Source organism: Nerophis lumbriciformis, linkage group LG18 (assembly GCF_033978685.3).
Source record: "Nerophis lumbriciformis linkage group LG18, RoL_Nlum_v2.1, whole genome shotgun sequence".
Lineage (NCBI taxonomy): Eukaryota > Metazoa > Chordata > Actinopteri > Syngnathiformes > Syngnathidae > Nerophis > Nerophis lumbriciformis.
The window spans coordinates 5,799,209-5,820,000 of record NC_084565.2 but is presented as its reverse complement, the minus strand read 5'-3'; the positions used below and the strand labels follow the sequence as shown (position 1 = coordinate 5,820,000).

At 38.5% G+C, this 20,792-nt stretch overlaps 2 protein-coding genes across 6 annotated transcripts in view; both read left to right on the top strand.

Annotated features, from left to right (window-relative positions):
* wwc3 (WWC family member 3) overlaps positions 1 to 10,448 on the top strand; it is a 154,218-nt gene extending 143,770 nt beyond the window's left edge. For 2 of the 5 annotated variants that reach the window (XM_061977528.2, XM_061977533.2), the window contains 7 exons: positions 1,153 to 1,262; positions 1,345 to 1,468; positions 1,533 to 1,697; positions 4,837 to 4,929; positions 5,028 to 5,261; positions 5,331 to 5,458; positions 9,944 to 10,448. In XM_061977528.2, coding sequence (XP_061833512.1) covers positions 1,153 to 1,262; positions 1,345 to 1,468; positions 1,533 to 1,697; positions 4,837 to 4,929; positions 5,028 to 5,261; positions 5,331 to 5,458; positions 9,944 to 10,010 — 921 coding nt within the window. In that variant the 3' untranslated portion in view covers positions 10,011 to 10,448. The remainder of the gene's footprint in view (positions 1 to 1,152; positions 1,263 to 1,344; positions 1,469 to 1,532; positions 1,698 to 4,836; positions 4,930 to 5,027; positions 5,262 to 5,330; positions 5,459 to 9,943) is intronic. The other 3 variants (XM_061977532.2, XM_061977531.2, XM_061977530.2) reach the window with 3 other exon arrangements.
* Positions 10,449 to 19,463: 9,015 nt separating this feature from the next.
* On the top strand, positions 19,464 to 20,426 carry LOC133618065 (putative claudin-24). The gene has a single exon (XM_061978531.2). The coding sequence runs from the start codon at positions 19,639 to 19,641 to the stop codon at positions 20,272 to 20,274; it is 636 nt and encodes a 211-aa protein (XP_061834515.1). The 5' UTR covers positions 19,464 to 19,638; the 3' UTR covers positions 20,275 to 20,426.
* The last annotated feature ends 366 nt before the right edge of the window (positions 20,427 to 20,792 follow it).

Here is a 20,792-nt window from a genome sequence, read left to right as displayed (position 1 = left end):
GAATGCAATTACTGAAATAAATCACGTTTTTCAAAATGTTCTAATTTACTGGCTTTTACCTGTATATATATGTATGTATGTATGTATATATATATATATATGTATGTATATATATATATGTGTATGTATATATATATATATATATATATATATATGTATATATATACATTTATATATATATATAAATGTGTATATACATATATATATATATACTTTGTATATATATATATATATAAAAATATATATATATATATATATATATATATATATATATATATAAATATATATATAAATGTATATATTTATATATTTATTTATTTATATATTTATTTATATATATATGCATAATTAATATATATACACACGCACACATAATTGTGTGGGCTATCTATAGGCGGGTCAGATGTGGTATTTTAATTTTCCTGAGGGAGCTCTCCTGAAGGAATCAATAAAGTACTATCTATTCAGGTTTTTGCAACATTTGAGCGCCATTATTGTGTCACTTTTGTGTATTAGAGCAGTGGTCCCCAACCACCGGGCGGCCCGGTACCGGTCCGCGGACCGATAGGTCGCACAAGAAAAAAAAAAGAAGAAAAAAAAGAAAACATTTTTTGTTTGTTTTTTTGTTTATATTAAATCAACATAAAAACACAATATAGGGACGGCGTGGCGCAGTGGAAGAATGGCCGTGCGCGACCCGAGGGTCCCTGGTTCAATCCCCACCTAGTACCAACCTCGTCATGTCAGTTGTGTCCTGAGCAAGACACTTCACCCTTGCTCCTGATGGGTGCTGGTTAGCGCCTTGCATGGCAGCTCCCTCCATCAGTGTGTGAATGTGTGTGTGAATGGGTAAATGTGGAAGTAGTGTCAAAGCGCTTTGAGTACCTTGAAGGTAGAAAAGCGCTATACAAGTACAACCCATTTATCATTTATTTATTTATATATACACTATATATCAATGTATATCATTACAGTCTGCAGGGATACAGTCCGTAAGCACACATGATTGTATTTCTTTATAAAAAAAATTTAAAGCAATGACCAGTCCGCAGCTACAAAAAGGTTGGGGACCACTGTATTAGAGGACCGTTGCAGGTGTTGTGTAGCTCAGCTTTGGGGACAACTTGTGTTGTGTGTTGTGTGACATGACAGGAGAGTGTGTGCACCTTGCTGTCTCGCACCAGCGCCCGCCTGGAGGAGCGCGACGCAGACGCGCTGAGGCTGCAGAAGAAAGAGGAGTCGGGGGAGGTGACGTCTGAGAGGTGCTGGCGTGGAACTCATGAGCAAGAACATTTCCTGTCTGGTCTTTTCCCTCACGTGCTGCTGACATTGTGTGCGGTGCAGGAGCTGGCAGGCGGAGTCTGTGGACAGCGGCTGCAGCAACAGCACGGCGTGCGTGGAGGCTCTCTGCGTGGCCAGCGGAGGGCGCTGTGAGCGGCCGTCTGGCAAATTGGCTGCTGTGAAGGTGGTGAGGCGCACCTGGTCCTCACCTTTGACCTGGACGTGACGTGACCAGTGTCGCTTCTTGGCAGGTGGAGAAGTCCACCATGACGGACGGACACTTTCCAGAGCCAGTGCGAGTGCGACCCAAAGAGCGGGGCGGCCGATGGGGTCACGCCTCACCCTTCATGCGGGGCGGCGCCATCGTACGCTCGCAGACCTTCTCTCCTGGCGCCCGCAGTCAGTACGTGTGCAGGGTGAGTCCTCTGATGGAGAGCGTGTGGCACACTCACTAGCTGTACTGACACTGTGGTGCTCTTTCATGATGGTGACTTAACTTTTGTCACCTTTCACATATTCTACCTTAATTCATTTCTTGCTCTTGGTTTTATACTTTTTATTTTCACATTCACTTGACTTTATTAGTACTAGTTATTTGACATTATTAGTACTAGTTACTTGACTTTATTAGTACTCGTTACTCTACTTTATTAGTACTAGTTACTTGACTTTATTAGTATTTGTTCATCATTAGTATTAGTTACTTTACTTTATCAGTATGTGTTACTTTATTAGTTTTTGTTAATAGTTATTATTAGTTATTTTACTTTATTGATATGATTGACTTTACTTACTTAGTATTAGTTCATTATTAGAATGAGTTACTTTATTAGTTGTTGCTAATTGTTATTATTAATTGTTTTACTTTATTGGTATTAGTTACTTTTATGTGTTTGTTTGTTGACATGTTTATTTGATGACATGTTTCTTAACAGGCTTTTGTTAACATGTGTATATTTATTTGTTGACATGTTTATTTGTTTGTTGCCTTGTGTTTGTTTGTTGACATGTTTGTTGCCATGGGTTTTGTTACCATGTGTTTGTTTGTTGCCATGTTTTTGTTTGTTGCCATGTGTTTGTTACCATGTGTTTGTTTGTTGACATGTGTTTGTTTGGTGACATGTTTGTTTGTTGACATGTGTTTGTTTGTTGACATGTGGTTGTTTGTTACCATGTGTTTGTTTGTTGACATGAGTCTGTTTGTTGCCATGTGGTTGTTTGTAGGCATGTGTTTTTATTGACATGTTTGTTGACATGTTTATTTGTTTGACATGTGTTTGTTGACATGTTTGTTTGTTGCCATGTGTTTGTTTGTTGAGATGTGTTTCTTTGTTGACATGTGTTTTTTATTGACATGTTTGTTTGTTGACATGTCTGTTTGTTGACATGTTTGTTTTTTGACATGTTTGTTTGGCATGTTTGTTGATGTTTGTTTGTTGACGTGTGTGTTTGTTTATAGACATGTTTGTCTGACGTGTTAATTTGTTGACATGTGTTTGTTAGTTGACATGTATTTGTTTATTGACATGTTTGTTGATGTTTGTTTGTTGACATGTGTTAGTTGACATGTATTTGTTTGTTGACATGTCTGTTTGTTGATGTGTCTGTTTGTTGACGTGTCTGTTTGTTGACATGTTTATTTGTTTGTTGACATGTTTATTTGTTGACATGTGTCTGTTTGTTGACATGTTTATTTGTTTGTTGACATGTCTGTTTATTGACATGTTTTTGACGTTTGTTTGTTGGCATGTGTTTGTTGACATGTTTGTTGACGTGTGTGTTTGTTTATTGACATGTTTTTGACGTTTGTTTGTTGGCATGTGTTTGTTGACATGTTTGTTGACGTGTGTGTTTGTTTATTGACATGTTTGTTTGACATGTGTTTGTTTATTGACATGTTTGTCTGTTAGTTGACATGTTTGTTTGTTGACATGTGTTTCTGTTAGATGACATGTATTTGTTTATTGACATGTTTGTTGACAAGTGTTTGTTTGTTGACATGTGTTTGTCTGTTCGTTGGCATGTATTTGTTTGTTGACATGCGCCTGTTTGTTTACATGTGTTTGTTTATTGACATGTTTGTTGATGTGTTTGTTGACAAGTGTTTGTTTGTTGAGATGTGTTTGTCTGTTAGTTGACATGTATTTGCTTGTTGACATGTCTTGTTTGTTGACATGTCTGTTTGTTGACATGTGTCTGTTTATTGACATGTTTGTTTGTTGACATGTCAGTTTGTTGATATGTTTGTTTATTGACATATTTGTTGACATTTGTTTGTTGACATGTTTGTTTGACATGTGTTTGTGGGCATGTTTGTTGATGTGTGTGTGTTTGTTTATTGACATGTTTGTTTGACATGTGTTTGTTAGTTGATGTGTTTGTTTATTGACATGTTTGTTTGTTTGTCATGTGTTTGTTTGTTGACGTGTTTCTGTTAGATGAAATGTATTTGTTTATTGACATGTTTGTTGACATGTGTTTGTTTGTTTGTTTGTTTGTTTGTTTGTTGACATGTGTTTGCTAGCAAGTGTTTGTTTGTTGACATGTGTTTGGTCTGTTCGTTGACATGTATTTGTTTGTTGACATGTCTGTTTGTTGACATGTGTCTGTTTGTTTACATGTGTTTGTTTGTTGACATGTTTGTTTGTTGACTTGTGTCTGTTTGTTTACATGTGTTTGTTTGTTGACATGTCTGTTTGTTGATATGTGTCTGTTTGTTGACATGTGTCTGTTTGTTGACATGTTTGTTTGTTGACATGTGTCTGTTTACATGTGTTTGTTTGTTGACATGTTTGTTTGTTGGCATGTGTCTGTTTGTTTACATGTGTTTTTTTGTTGACATGTGTCTGTTTGTTTACATGTGTTTGTTTGTTGACATGTCTGTCTGTTGACATGTGTCTGTTTGTTTACACGTGTTTGTTTGTTGACATGTTTGTTTATTGACATGTTTGTTGATGTTTGTTGATGTTTGTTTGTTGACATGTTTGTTTGACATGTGTGTGTTGGCATGTTTGTTGACGTTTGTTGATTGACGTGTGTGTGTTTGTTTATTGGCATGTTTGTTTGACATGTGTTTGTCTGTTAGTTGACATGTTTGTTTATTGACATGTGTTTCTGTTAGATGACATGTATTTGTGTATTGATATTTGTTGACCTTTCAATCAATTGATTGATTGATTGATTGATTTTTTGTTGACATGTGTTTGTTTGTTTGTTGACATGTGTTTGTTGACAAATGTTTGTTTGTTGACGTGTGTTTGTCTGTTAGTTGACATGTATTTGTTTGTTGACATGTGTCTGTTTGTTGACATGTCTGTTTGTTGACATGTGTTTGCTTGTTTGTTGACATGTTTGTTTGTTTGTTTGTTGACATGTCTGTTGACATGTGTCTGTTTGTTGACATGTGTTTGTTTGTTTGTTGACATGTGTCTGTTAGTTGACATGTATTTGTTTGTTGACATGTGTCTGTTTGTTGACATGTCTGTTAGTTGACAAATGTCTGTTTGTTGACATGTGTTTGCTTGTTTGTTGACATGTTTGTTTGTTTGTTGCCAGCTATATCGCAGCGACAGCGACAGTTCGACTCTGCCAAAGAAGTCTCCTTTTGTCAGAAACACTCTGGAGCGAAGAACTCTGCGCTACAAGCAGGTAGAGACACTGTTGCCTAGTTCTAGTTGACTCGGGTCTAGCTAGTTGACCAGGGTCTAGGTTGAGCGTGTCTTTGTCCCCCCCCCCCCCCCCCCCAGCAGCAGTCGTACGGCTCCTCCCTGGCCGAGCAGCCCACGCGCACCTCCTTGGACCTGGAGCTGGACCTCCAGGCCTGCAGGACGCGCCAGAGGCAGCTGATGGAGGAGCTGAGCGCCCTGAGGGAGCTGAAGCTGCGGCTGGAGGAACCTCAGCTCAGCGAGGCCGGCGAGCTTCCTCACTGGGCCCTGAGAGACGAGCGCTTCCGCTGCCTCCTCAGAGAGGCCCACAGACAGGTGAGGCGTCACCCCACCTGCGGGCCGCGACCCCCGTTGACCTCGCCGTGTTGACCTGGTGTGGCGCAGGCGGGTCAGAGCAAGCAGGAGCAGCGGCAGGAGGAGGAGGCGGGCAGGAGGCTCAGGAAGGCTTCCAAGGAGGTCCTTCAGATGAGGGGGCAGAGCCACAAGGAGCCACTTCCTGTTCAGACATTCAGGTGACAAACACTTCCTGTTTCACCTTTCTACCGCTTCATCACACTGGTCACATTCAGGAAACAACATCAACTATAAGTTAACATACTTAACTAGTATTGTTTACTTTTTATTACCAGTTATTTTCCCTTCCTGTTTGACCTTTTTAGCTTTTAGCGTCATGTCGCTTCATCACAGCGCCCTCCAGTGGTCACATTTAGGAAACAACATAAACTATAAGTTAACATATTTAACAACTAGTGTTGTTTACTTTTTAGTTACTAGTTATTTTCACTTCCTGTTTGACCTTACTGCTTTTAGTATCATGTCGCTTCATCACAGCGCCCTCCAGTGGTCACATTCAGGAAACAACATCAACTATAAGTTAAAATCTTTAACAACTAGTATTGTTTACTTTTTAGTTACTAGTTATTTTCACTTCTTTTTGACCTTTCTAGCTTTTAGCGTCATGTCGTTTCATCACAGCGCCCTCCAGTGGTCACATTCAGGAAACAACATCAACTATAAGTTAATGTCTTGGACTAGTTATTAACTTTTTAGTTACTAATTATTTTTACTTCCTGTTTGACCTTTCTAGCTTTAAGCATCATGTCGCTTAATTACAGCGCCCTCCAGTGGTCACATTCAGGAAACAACATCAACTATACGTTAACGTCTTTAACTAGTTGTTAACTTTTTAGTTACTAGTTATTTTTACTTCCTTTTTGACCTTTCTAGCTTTTAGCGTGATGTCACTTCATCACAGCGCCCTCCAGTGGTCACATTGAGAAAACAACATTAACTATACGTTAACGTCTTTAAGTAGTTGTTAACTTTTTAGTTACTAGTTATTTTTACTTCCTGTTTGACCTTTCTAGCTTTTAGCGTCATGTCGCTTCATCACAGCGCCCTCCAGTGGTCGCATTGAGAAAACAACATCAACTATAAGTTAAAATATTTAACTAGTATTGTTTACTTTTTAGTTACTAGTTATTTTTACTTCCTGTTTGACCTTCCTAGCTTTTAGCATCACTGCGCCCTCCAGTGGTCACATTTAGGAAACAACATCAACTATAAGTTAACATCTTTAACTAGTATTTTTTTTTAACTTTTTAGTTACTAGTTATTTTTACTTCCTGTTTGACATTTCTAGCTTTTAGCATCACAGCGCCCTCCAGTGGTCCCATTCAGGAAACAATATCAACTATACGTTAACATATTTAACAACTAGTATTGTTTACTTTTTAGTTACTAGTTATTGTTACTTCCTGTTTGACCTTTATAGCTTTAAGCATCATGTCACTTCATCACAGCGCCCTCCAGTGGTCACATTCAGGAAACAACCAACTATAAATTAACGTCTTTAACTAGTATTGTTTACATTTTAGTTACTAGTTATGTGTACTTCCTGTTTGACCTTTCTAGCTTTTAGCGTCATCACAGCGCCCTCCAGTGGTCACATCCACATTAAGAAAACAACATAAAATGGTAGTTAAAACCTTTTAACTAACTTTTTATTTACAAGTTATTTTTACTTCCTGACAAATCAGAGTGCTCTTTTTATTTTTTTATTGCAAAACTTTTACCAAATAATATTTCCTAACATAATACGTGTAAATTACACATTGACATTTTTAAGATCTAAAAATGTCTATTTCATTTAATGTATTTTTTTTTGCCTTCTTGTTAAACTTTTATTTATATTTGAAAATATTTACATGAAATTATTCTATTGATGAAATGTATTCTTGTTGTTAATGTTGTTATATATGTTTAATAAATATCGAAATATATTAGTAAAATTACGATTTAATTTAGGTGATATTCTAAAAATATATTTTAAAATATGCAATGTATATAATTAGATTAAAAAAATACAGATTTATAATACTACCAATTATTTATGTATCAATATTGTTTAATACATATTTTACAATATTTTGTTTGTTTATGCCCTCCTGTGGTCACATTCACATTAAGAAAACAACATAAAATGGTAGTTAACGCCTTTTGATTAGTTTTGCTTACTTTTTATTTACGAGTTATTTTTACTTCCTGACAAATCAGAGTGCTCTTTTTATTTTTTATTGCAATACTTTTACCAAATGATATTTCATAACATACAGGTAAAAGCCAGTAAATTAGAATATTTTGAAAAACTTGATTTATTTCAGTAATTGCATTCAAAAGGTGTAACTTGTACATTATATTTATTCATTGCACACAGACTGATGCATTCAAATGTTTATTTCATTTAATTTTGATGATTTGAAGTGGCAACAAATGAAAATCCAAAATTCCGTGTGTCACAAAATTAGAATATTACTTAAGGCTAATACAAAAAAGGGATTTTTAGAAATGTTGGCCAACTGAAAAGTATGAAAATGAAAAATATGAGCATGTACAATACTCAATACTTGGTTGGAGCTCCTTTTGCCTCAATTACTGCGTTAATGCGGCGTGGCATGGAGTCGATGAGTTTCTGGCACTGCTCAGGTGTTATGAGAGCCCAGGTTGCTCTGATAGTGGCCTTCAACTCTTCTGCGTTTTTGGGTCTGGCATTCTGCATCTTCCTTTTCACAATACCCCACAGATTTTCTATGGGGCTAAAGTCAGGGGAGTTGGCGGGCCAATTTAGAACAGAAATACCATGGTCCGTAAACCAGGCACGGGTAGATTTTGCGCTGTGTGCAGGCGCCAAGTCCTGTTGGAACTTGAAATCTCCATCTCCATAGAGCAGGTCAGCAGCAGGAAGCATGAAGTGCTCTAAAACTTGCTGGTAGACGGCTGCGTTGACCCTGGATCTCAGGAAACAGAGTGGACCGACACCAGCAGATGACATGGCACCCCAAACCATCACTGATGGTGGAAACTTTACACTAGACTTCAGGCAACGTGGATCCTGTGCCTCTCCTGTCTTCCTCCAGACTCTGGGACCTCGATTTCCAAAGGAAATGCAAAATTTGCTTTCGTCAGAAAACATGACTTTGGACTACTCAGCAGCAGTCCAGCTCTTTTTTTCCTTAGCCCAGGTGAGACGCTTTTCGCGCTGTTTCTTGGTCAACAGTAGCTTGACACGAGGTATGCGGCAGTTGAAACCCATGTCTTTCAAGCGTCTCTTGGTGGTGGATCTTGAAGCACTGACTCCAGCAGCTGTCCACTCCTTCTGAATCTCCCCCACATTTTTGAATGGGTTTTTTTTCACAATCTTGACCAGGGCGCGGTGATCTCTATCGCTTGTACACTTTTTCTGACCACAGTTTTTCCTTCCCTTTGCCTCTCCATTAATGTGTTTGGACACAGAGCTCTGAGAACAGCCAGCCTCTTCAGCAATAACCTTTTGTGTCTTTCCCTCCTTGTGCAATGTGTCGATGGTTGCCTTTTGGACAGCTGTCAAATCTGAAGTCTTCCCCATGTTTGTGTAGGCTTCAGAACTGGACTGAGAGACCATTTAAAGCCCTTTGCAGGTGTTTTGAGTTAATCAGCTGATTAGTTTGTGGCACCAGGTGTCTTCAAAATTTAACCCTTACACAATATTCTAATTTTGTGACACACGGAATTTTGGATTTTCATTTGTTGCCACTTCAAATCATCAAAATTAAATGAAATAAACATTTGAATGCATCAGTCTGTGTGCAATGAATAAATATAATGTACAAGTTACACCTTTTGAATGCAATTACTGAAATAAATCAAGTTTTTCAAAATATTCTAATTTACTGGCTTTTACCTGTACATAATATGTGTAAATTACACATTGATATTTTTAGTTCTTAAAAATGTCTATTTCATTTCATGTAATTTGTGGGGTTTTTTTGGTTGCCTTCTTATTAAACTTGTATTTATATTTGAAAATATTTATATGAAATGATTCTATTGATGAAATGTATTCATTTATGATACCAATTATATTACTGTTGTTAATGTTGGTATATATGTTAAATAAATATCGAAATATATTTGTAAAATTACGATTTAATTTAGGTGATATTCTAAAAAGATATTTAAAATATGCAATGTACGCCCTGTATATGATTATATTTAAAAATACAGATTTATAATACTACCAATTATTCATGTATCAATGTTTAATACATATTTTACAATATTTTGTTTGGTTATAGTATCATTATTTTTTAGGTAATTTGCCTTTTTTTTAATCAAAACTAAATGATTTAAGAAATATGTCATTGATAAAAAATTTTGTTTTATTCTTTTTATTGTCATTCTTTTTTCACTATATTATTTATTTATATCACGTATGGATGATTGGGGTAAACAATACTGAGTATAAAATATAAATTATCCCTTTTTTTTGAAAAACAGTACATTCAAAACTGCATTGAAGACATTTACAATGTTTTTATTAATAAGATAGTTTTTAAGTAAAAAAAATAAAAAATAAAAAGTAGTCGAATCGAAAGCTTGTTGTACTATGCAGTTGAGTAGTCGGCCACCAGGGGGCGTGCTTGCTTGACGAAGAAGTGCATTGCGGTGTGTGACTGCAGAGAGAAGATGGCCTTCTTCACCAGACCAAGGTTCAACATCCCTCCTCTGCCGGCTGACGACGTGTGACGCACGCCGCGACTCCACATGAAGTATTGGAGCTACTTTCGCTTCCACTTTCCTCCCACGCCACCAGCAGGACGCGCACGTGTCTGCGGCGGCGGAATGATGAAGAAAGTCTTTCATTCCTCGACTGTACTGTAACTTATTTATAGTACTCTTCCTTGAAGGACAGCAGAAGGTCAAAGAAAGCTCCGATAAAAAAAAAACTGCTTCCTGCTTTGTACGCCTCTTTTGTAGCTTTGAACAAATAGCACTTGAGTGTTGTTACTTATCCTCCATCTTTAAAGACATATTTACATCACTTTGTAATCACGTGACCTTATTCCCACTTTCATGTATAACATCAAACACTGTATTATTTTCTATCATCTGCAGTGTTACCTCTTGTCAAAATAAAAGCATCCAAGCACATCTGCAGTGTTACCTCTTGTCAAAATAAAAGCATCCAAGCACATCTGCAGTGTTACCTCTTGTCAAAATAAAAGCATCCAAGCACATCTGCAGTCTTACCTCTTGTCAAAATAAAAGCATCCAAGCACATCTGCAGTGTTGTCAAAATAAATGCATCTGTGCACATCTGCAGTCTTAACCTCTTGCCAAAATAAAAGCATCCAAGCACATCTGCAGTCTTACCTCTTGTCAAAATAAAAGCATCCAAGCACATCTGCAGTGATGTCAAAATAAATGCATTATTGCACATCTGCAGTCCTACCTCTTGTCAAAATAAAAGCATCCAAGCACATCTGCAGTTTTGTCAAAATAAATGCATCTATGGGCATCTGCAGTCTTACCTCTTGTCAAAATAAAAGCATTCAAGCACATCTGCAGTCTTACCTCTTGTCAAAATAAAGTATCCAAGCACATCTGCAGTGTTTTCAAAATAAATGCATCTATGCACATCTGCAGTCTTACCTCTTGTCAAAATAAAAGCATCCAAGCACATCTGCAGTCTTACCGCTTGTCAAAATAAAAACATCCAAGCACACATGCAGTGTTGTCAAAATAAATGCATCTATGCACATTTGCAGTCTTTACCTCTTGTCAAAATAAAAGCATCCAAGCACATATGCAGTGTTGTCAAAATAAATGCATCTATGCACATCTGCAGTCTTAACCTCTTGTCAAAATAAAAGCATCCAAGCACATCTGCAGTCTTACCTCTTGCCAAAATAAAAGCATCCAAGCACATCTGCAGTCTTACCTCTTGCCAAAATAAAAGCATCCAAACACATCTGCAGTCTTACCTCTTGTCAAAATAAAAGCATCCAAACACATCTGCAGTCTTACCTCTTGTCAAAATAAAAGCATCCAAGCACATCTGCAGTCTTACCTCTTGTCAAAATAAAAGCATCCAAGCACATCTGCAGTGTTGTCAAAATAAATGCATCTATGCACATGTGCAGTCTTACCTCCTTGCCAAAATAAAAGCATCCAAGCAGATCTGCAGTGTTGTCAAAATAAATGCATCTATGCACATCTGCAGTCTTACCTCTTGTCAAAATAAAAGCATCCAAGCACATCTGCAGTGTTGTCAGAATAAATGCATCTATGCACATCTGCAGTCTTACCTCTTGTCAAAATAAAAGCATCCAAGCACAACTGCAGTCTTACCCCTTGTCAAAATAAAAGAATCCAAGCACAACTGCAGTCTTACCTCTTGTCAAAATAAAAGCATCCAAGCACATCTGCAGTCTTACCTCTTGTCAAAATAAAAGCATCCAAGCACATATGCAGTGTTGTCAAAATAAATGCATCTATGCACATCTGCAGTCTTACCTCTTGTCAAAATAAAAGCATCCAAGCACATCTGCAGTGTTGTCAGAATAAATGCATCTATGCACATCTGCAGTCTTACCTCTTGTCAAAATAAAAGCATCCAAGCACAACTTCAGTCTTACCCCTTGTCAAAATAAAAGAATCCAAGCACAACTGCAGTCTTACCTCTTGTCAAAATAAAAGCATCAAAGCACATCTGCAGTCTTACCTCTTGTCAAAATAAAAGCATCCAAGCACATCTGAAGTGTTGTCAAAATAAATGCATCTGTGCACATCTGCAGTCTTAACCTCTTGCCAAAATAAAAGCATCCAAGCACATCTGCAGTCTTACCTCTTGTCAAAATAAAAGCATCCAAGCACATCTGCAGTGATGTCAAAATAAATGCATTATTGCACATCTGCAGTCCTACCTCTTGTCAAAATAAAAGCATCCAAGCACATCTGCAGTTTTGTCAAAATAAATGCATCTATGGGCATCTGCAGTCTTACCTCTTGTCAAAATAAAAGCATTCAAGCACATCTGCAGTCTTACCTCTTGTCAAAATAAAGTATCCAAGCACATCTGCAGTGTTTTCAAAATAAATGCATCTATGCACATCTGCAGTCTTACCTCTTGTCAAAATAAAAGCATCCAAGCACATCTGCAGTCTTACCGCTTGTCAAAATAAAAACATCCAAGCACACATGCAGTGTTGTCAAAATAAATGCATCTATGCACATTTGCAGTCTTTACCTCTTGTCAAAATAAAAGCATCCAAGCACATATGCAGTGTTGTCAAAATAAATGCATCTATGCACATCTGCAGTCTTAACCTCTTGTCAAAATAAAAGCATCCAAGCACATCTGCAGTCTTACCTCTTGCCAAAATAAAAGCATCCAAGCACATCTGCAGTCTTACCTCTTGCCAAAATAAAAGCATCCAAACACATCTGCAGTCTTACCTCTTGCCAAAATAAAAGCATCCAAACACATCTGCAGTCTTACCTCTTGTCAAAATAAAAGCATCCAAACACATCTGCAGTCTTACCTCTTGTCAAAATAAAAGCATCCAAGCACATCTGCAGTGTTGTCAAAATAAATGCATCTATGCACATGTGCAGTCTTACCTCCTTGCCAAAATAAAAGCATCCAAGCAGATCTGCAGTGTTGTCAAAATAAATGCATCTATGCACATCTGCAGTCTTACCTCTTGTCAAAATAAAAGCATCCAAGCACATCTGCAGTGTTGTCAGAATAAATGCATCTATGCACATCTGCAGTCTTACCTCTTGTCAAAATAAAAGCATCCAAGCACAACTGCAGTCTTACCCCTTGTCAAAATAAAAGAATCCAAGCACAACTGCAGTCTTACCTCTTTTCAAAATAAAAGCATCCAAGCACATCTGCAGTCTTACCTCTTGTCAAAATAAAAGCATCCAAGCACATATGCAGTGTTGTCAAAATAAATGCATCTATGCACATCTGCAGTCTTACCTCTTGTCAAAATAAAAGCATCCAAGCACATCTGCAGTGTTGTCCGAATAAATGCATCTATGCACATCTGCAGTCTTACCTCTTGTCAAAATAAAAGCATCCAAGCACATCTGCAGTCTTACCTCTTGCCAAAATAAAAGCATCCAAGCACATCTGCAGTCTTACCTCTTGCCAAAATAAAAGCATCCAAACACATCTGCAGTCTTACCTCTTGTCAAAATAAAAGCATCCAAACACATCTGCAGTCTTACCTCTTGTCAAAATAAAAGCATCCAAGCACATCTGCAGTGTTGTCAAAATAAATGCATCTATGCACATGTGCAGTCTTACCTCCTTGCCAAAATAAAAGCATCCAAGCAGATCTGCAGTGTTGTCAAAATAAATGCATCTATGCACATCTGCAGTCTTACCTCTTGTCAAAATAAAAGCATCCAAGCACATCTGCAGTGTTGTCAGAATAAATGCATCTATGCACATCTGCAGTCTTACCCCTTGTCAAAATAAAAGAATCCAAGCACAACTGCAGTCTTACCTCTTGTCAAAATAAAAGCATCCAAGCACATCTGCAGTCTTACCTCTTGTCAAAATAAAAGCATCCAAGCACATATGCAGTGTTGTCAAAATAAATGCATCTATGCACATCTGCAGTCTTACCTCTTGTCAAAATAAAAGCATCCAAGCACATCTGCAGTGTTGTCAGAATAAATGCATCTATGCACATCTGCAGTCTTACCTCTTGTCAAAATAAAAGCATCCAAGCACAACTTCAGTCTTACCCCTTGTCAAAATAAAAGAATCCAAGCACAACTGCAGTCTTACCTCTTGTCAAAATAAAAGCATCCAAGCACATCTGCAGTCTTACCTCTTGTCAAAATAAAAGCATCCAAGCACATATGCAGTCTTACCTCTTGCCAAAATAAAAGCATCCAAGCACATCTGCAGTGTTGTCAAAATAAATGCATCCATGCACATCTGCAGTCTTAACCTCTTGTCAAAATAAAAGCATCCAAGCACATCTGCAGTCTTACCTCTTGCCAAAATAAAAGCATCCAAGCACATCTGCAGTGTTGTCAAAATAAAAGCATCCAAGCACATCTGTAGTCTTACCTCTCGTCAGAATAAAAGCATTCAAGCACATCTGCAGTCTTACCTCTTGTCAAAATAAAAGCATCCAAGCACATCTGCAGTCTTACCTCTTGTCAAAATAAAAGCATCCAAGCACATCTGCAGTCTTACTTTTTGTCATAATAAAAGCATCCAAACACATCTGCAGTCTTACCTCTTGTAAAAATAAAAGCATCCAATGACATATGCAGTGTTACCTCTTGTCAAAATAAAAGCATTCAAGCACATCTGCAGTGTTGTCAATATAAATGCATCTATGCACATCTGCAGTCTTACCTCTTGTCAAAATAAAAGCATCCAAGCACATCTGCAGTCTTACTTCTTGTCAAAATAAAAGCATCCAAGCACATCTGCAGCGTTGTCAAAATATATGCATCTGTGCACATCTGCAGTCTTAACCTCTTGTCAAAATAAAAGCATCCAAGCACATCTGCAGTCTTACCTCTTGTCAAAATAAAAGCATCCAAGCACATCTGCAGTCTTACCTCTTGTCAAAATAAAAGCATTGAAGCACATCTGCAGTTTTGTCAAAATAAATGCATCTATGCACATCTGCAGTGTCAAAATAAAAGCATCCAAGCACATCTGCAGTGTTGTCAAAATAAATCCATCTATGCACATCTGCAGTCTTACCTCTTGCCAAAATAAAAGCATCCAAACACATCTGCAGTTTTGTCAAAATTAATACATCTATGCGCATCTGCAGTGTACCTCTTGTCAAAATAAAAGCATCCAAGCACATCTGCAGTGTTGTCAAAAGAAATCCATCTATGCGCATCTGCAGTCTTACCTCTTGTCAAAATAAAAGCATCCAAGCACATCTGCAGTCTTACCTCTTGCCAAAATAAAAGCATCCAAGCACATCTGCAGTCTTACCTCTTGTCAAAATAAAAGCATCCAAGCACATCTGCAGTCTTACCTCTTTAAAAAAAATAAAAGCATCCAATGACATATGCAGTTTACCTCTTGTCAAAATAAAAGCATCCAAGCATATCTGCAGTCTTACCTCTTGTCAAAATAAAAGCATCCAAGCCCATCTGCAGTCTTACCTCTTGTCAAAATAAAAGCATTCAAGCACATCTGCAGTCTTACCTCTTGTCAAAATAAAAGCATCCAAACACATCTGCAGTGTTGTCAAAATAAATATACATATGCACATCTGCAGTCTTACCTCTTGCCAAAATAAAAGCATCCAAGAACATCTGCAGTTTTGTCAAGATGAATGCATCTATGCACATCTGCAGTCTTACCTCTTGTCAAAATAAAAGCATCCAAGCACAACTGCAGTCTTACCTCTTGTCAAAAAAAAGCATCCAAGCACAACTGCAGTCTTACCTCTTGTCAAAATAAAAGCATCCAAGCACATCTGCAGTCTTGTCGAAATAAAAGCATCCAAACACATACCTCTTGTCAAAATAAAAGCAAAAGCATTCATACACATTTGCAGTCTTTTCAACATTAAGCTTTCAAGCATGTCAAAATTAAAGCATTCAAGCACATCTGCAGTCTTGTCAAAATAAAAGCATTTAAACACATTTGCAGTCTCGTAAAAATAAAAGCATTCAAGCCCATCTGCAGTTTTGTCAAAAATGAAAAAAATCCAAGGACATCTACAGTCTTACATCTTGCCAAAATAAAAGCATCAAAGCACATTTGCAGTCTTGTCACAATAAAATCATTCAAACCCATGCGGAGTCTCCTCAGAATAAACGCATTCATACACATCTGCAGTCTTGTCCAAATAAAAGCATTCATACACATCTGCAGTCTTGTCAAAATTAAAGCACATCTGCAGTCTCATCAAAATAAAAGCATTCATACACATCTGCAGTCTTGTCAAAATTAAAGCACATTTGCAGTCTTGTCACAATAAAAGCATTCAAACCCATGCGCAGTCTCCTCAAAATAAACACATACATACACATCTGCAGTCTTGTCAAAATAAAAGCACTCGTACACATCTGCAGTCTTGTCAAAATAAAAGCACATCTGCAGTCTTGTCAAAATAAAAGCATTCATACACATCTGCAGTCTTGTCAAAGTTTAAAAAAAGTATTCAAGCACATTTGCGGGTTTACATCTTGTCAAAAATAAAATAATTCAAGCATATCTGCAATATTGTCCAAATAAAATCATTCAAACTGAACCGCAGCGTTACATCTTGTCAAAATAAAATAAATAATGAATACAATTTAAAAAAAGTAAAACCTTCGAAATATTCCAGCATTTTATTTGCATGACAGTAAAAAGTGGATTTTAATGTTAATATCAGCAAATGTATGATAAACCCATACTGCAACATTACCATATTCTACAAATATAATAAGATAATATTAATAGCATAATTATTCATGATTTTTGAGCACGCTCGTAGTGTGCTGTCATTACCTCTTTTCGCCAGCAGAGTTCGCTGTTTCTCAGAGTCAGTGAACGTGTGCAAAGGCGAGAACATGCTGAGGAGGACAAACAGGAGCGACGAGTCAACACGAGCGTCTGTGCTGACGTCATCGCAGTCAGCTGAGCGTTTGTTCTCCACCGTAGGGGGAGTTTTTATCTGCACATCTCCTGCGGGCACCGACAGCGCCTCCTACGGGACATTTCCCACATCAGCGACACAATAAGCTTCCTTCAAGGGATTGAAACCCGCACACAAACACTCGCATTTAGGGAGATTGACCATCGAGCCTTGTTGACGTCTCACACTTCCACACGGCAAAAAGTTCCAGGGTCAAAAAAACAACAACACATTTACTAAAGTCACACAAGCTGGACATACCTAATAATCACTGAACAATAAAACAACATTTGTGGAGGTGTATTAGAAAGTATGCAGTAACAAACGTGTCCGCATCATTCAACTTAAATTGTAAGTATGTATTGCCGATAAGCAAATGACCCCTCTACTGCAACTTTTTATTTTAGTTTATTTGATGGTTTTTATGTAGTTTATTTATTAATTTTGTTATTTATTTTTTTAATTCCACTTCAACTTAAAGACAGCATATGTCCATTTCACACAGGTAATAACAAATATTCCTCCAATAAGCAAACAAGGTTCTGTTGTATTTTACCAAAGTAATTTACAAAAGGTAAACATGATATAAGCTCTTAGAAGTGAGCAGCTACACAACAGCTAGGCACACAATAGCACACCAGCTAGACATAGGTCATGATTATAAAACAGCACATTTGTCAACATAAACAAGTATCAAGTAGTTACAGTTGCATATTACTTTTCACATACAAAGTCTCCAATGCAGAAGTGTGTTAGAAAGTGTCCAGTAACAAACGTGTCCGCATCATTCAACATATTATATCATTATGTCAACGAATTGTAAGTATGTAAGAAAATCACACCTCTACTGCAACTTTTTACTTTAGTTTATTTAATATTTTTTCATAATTTATTTTTATTTTTATTTTTATTTATTTTTTTTCCAATTTTTCTATTCCACTTCAACTTAAAGACAGCATACGTCCTTTCCACACAGATAATAATAAATATTCAAAAATGTTCATATAAAGTAGCTATAGTTGCATATTACTTTTCACATACAAAGTCTCCAAGGCAGAGAAGCGTATTTAAAAGTGTCCAGTAACAAACGTGTCCGCATCATTCAACTTATTAGATCACAAGCTTGACTTAATGAATTGTAAGTATAAGAAAATGACCCCTCTACTGCAACTTTTTACTTTATTTTATTTTATTTATTTTATTTTATTTTTTGTTATTTTAATTTAAAAAATTTACAAAAATTCAACTTCAACTTAAAGACAGCATACGTCCATTCCACGTAGGTAGCAATACATATTCCTCCAATAAGCAAACAAGGTTTTCTTGTATTTTACCAAAGTAATTTACAAAAGGTAAACATACTATTAGCTCTTAGAAGCGAGCAGCTACACAACAGCTAAGCACACAATAGCACACCAGCTAGACATAGGTCATGATTATGAAAACAGCACATTTGTCAACATAAACAAGTATCAAGTAGCTATAGTTGCATATTACTTTTCACATACAAAGTCTCCAAGGCAGAGAAGCGTATTAAAAAGTGTCCAGTAACAAACGTGTCCGCATCATTCAACTTATTAGATCACGAGCTTGACTTAATGAATTGTAAGTATGTATTGCCGATAACAAAATGACCCCTCTACTAAAACTTTTTACTTTAGTTTATTTTATATTTTTTATACATACAAAAAAAAAAAAAAAAAACGTCCAGTAACAAACGTGTCCGCATCATGAGCTCAACTTCATGAATTATTGCGACCACTCGGTCCGCTCCAGACAGTTGATGCTGAATATGTTCGTGTGTTTCCTCATTTCACTTGCTCAAACCTTTTCTCACATTCCACGCGACTAAATGATACGGGGTGTGTATGATTCCCGCTGATATCGCATAGTATCGATATCAGTATTGCATCGGTATTGACAGGGGCGCCGAAAAGGGGGGGGGGGTAAAGGAGACGGATTCTAGGGGCCCATGATGGAGGGGGGCCCAGAGAGGCCCCTAATGATGATGAAATTATAATACAGAAAAAATAATGACACTGTGTTGGGGGCCCTGTAAAGATTCTTTTCATGGGGGCCCAAAATCCCTAGCGGCGCCACTGGCGTATTGATATCGATATCAGTATCAGTATCGCCATCGTAGCAATATCAATATTGATATCGATATTGATTTCGATATTGATATCGATATCGATATCGATACCAGTATCATATCATATATCGGTATCGTATCGATATCAGTATCATATCAGAAGTGAAAATGTTGTATCGGGACAATCCGAATAACAAGTACAAAAAGCTGTTTACCCCTTGTTTGTGCAGGTGAGCGCCCAGGTGAGATGTTTTGTGGCGATACTTGAAGGTGCTCATTGGAGGTCAAAGGTTACCGATAAAAAAAAATATCCAAAAATGATTTGGGACAAGCCCTGCAATGTCGTATGTCAAATTAAAGGTCCTGACGAGGCCTTTCCGGAATGGCAGGTTTTAATCTGAAAGGGTGTTGTGACGTCTTGTTTTTGTCTGAAACGGTCTGTGTCAGGACTGGAGTACAGTAGTTTGCACACAAGAGTCTCACCAAAGACAAGCTGCCGCCCACCTGCTGCCCATTGGCACAGGAAGCAGAGGGGGCCGCAAAGGGGCGGGCCCCTGGCCTCCTCGCCTGCGTGCTTGTTCTGAGCAGAGGAGAGGTCTGAGTGCAACACTCTGTGACCCCCCCGTCCCCGCCTCTCTCGGGAGCGTCGAGCATGGACGAGTGCGCCCGCGCCCTGGAGCTGCTGGCCATGCTGGTCTACGCCGGGGCCTGGCTGTGCGCCCTGGGGGCCACCGTGTCGCCGCAGTGGCTGAGCATGTCCACGGCGCTGCTGCCGGTGGAACGCTACGAGCTGGGCCTGTGGGAGACCTGCGTGGTGCAGGACGTGGGCGCCGTGGAGTGCCGGCGCTACGACTCCCTGCTGGGCCTGTCCCCGGACCTCAAGCTGGCCCGGGTGCTCACCTGCGCCTCCCTGGCCGTGGGCGTGCTGGGCTTCCTGCTGGCCCTGCCGGGCATCTCGCTGGTCAACAGCTGCGGGGGCGACAGCGGCGCCAAGAGGACGCTGACGGTGGCGGGCGGCGTGCTGGGGATGCTGGCGGGGCTGCTGTGCCTGGTGCCGGTGTCCTACGTGGCGCACCTGGCCGTGGTGCGCTTCTTCGACGACACCGTGCCCGACGTGGTGCCGCGCTGGGAGTTCGGGGACGCCTTGTTCTGCGGCTGGGCGGGGGGCTTCCTGCTCCTGGCGGCCGGCCTCGTCCTGCTCGTCTCCTCCTGCTGGAGCTCCGCGGCGCCGCGCCCTCCTCGGCCCCGGCCGGTGCCGCGCTCGTCCCCTGGGGCCGAGTACGTATGAAGGAAATCAAATCAAGTTCGTGTCGTACAAAAGTTTTTATTTTAGCATTGAAATGTTTTACTGACTTGATTGTACTTTTGATTGAAATATTAAATCTACTTTGGCATCAAACCGTGTGATTGCAAACTGGCACGAAAAATGAGAATTATGTCAACAACTTTGTTTGTTTGTTTGTTTGTTTGTTTGTTTATGAATCATAAAGGTTCCTGTGGCTCACTTGTTTGCCTCCCAACTTTGTTTTGGTACTTCACACTGTTAGCATGCTAACTTTTTTAGCCTAATTTATCGCCGTACATCTTAGCGTCATATAACTTGGTGCTTGACACATGCTAACTGTTAGCATGCTAACTTTTTTAGACTATTTTGTCAAATAAAACACCTCAGAATCATATAACTTGCTACTTGACACTTGCTAACTGTTAGCATGCTAACTTTTTTTAGCCTATTTTGTCGCCATACACCTCAGAATCATATAACTTGCTACTTGACACATGCTAACTGTTAGCATGCTAACTTTT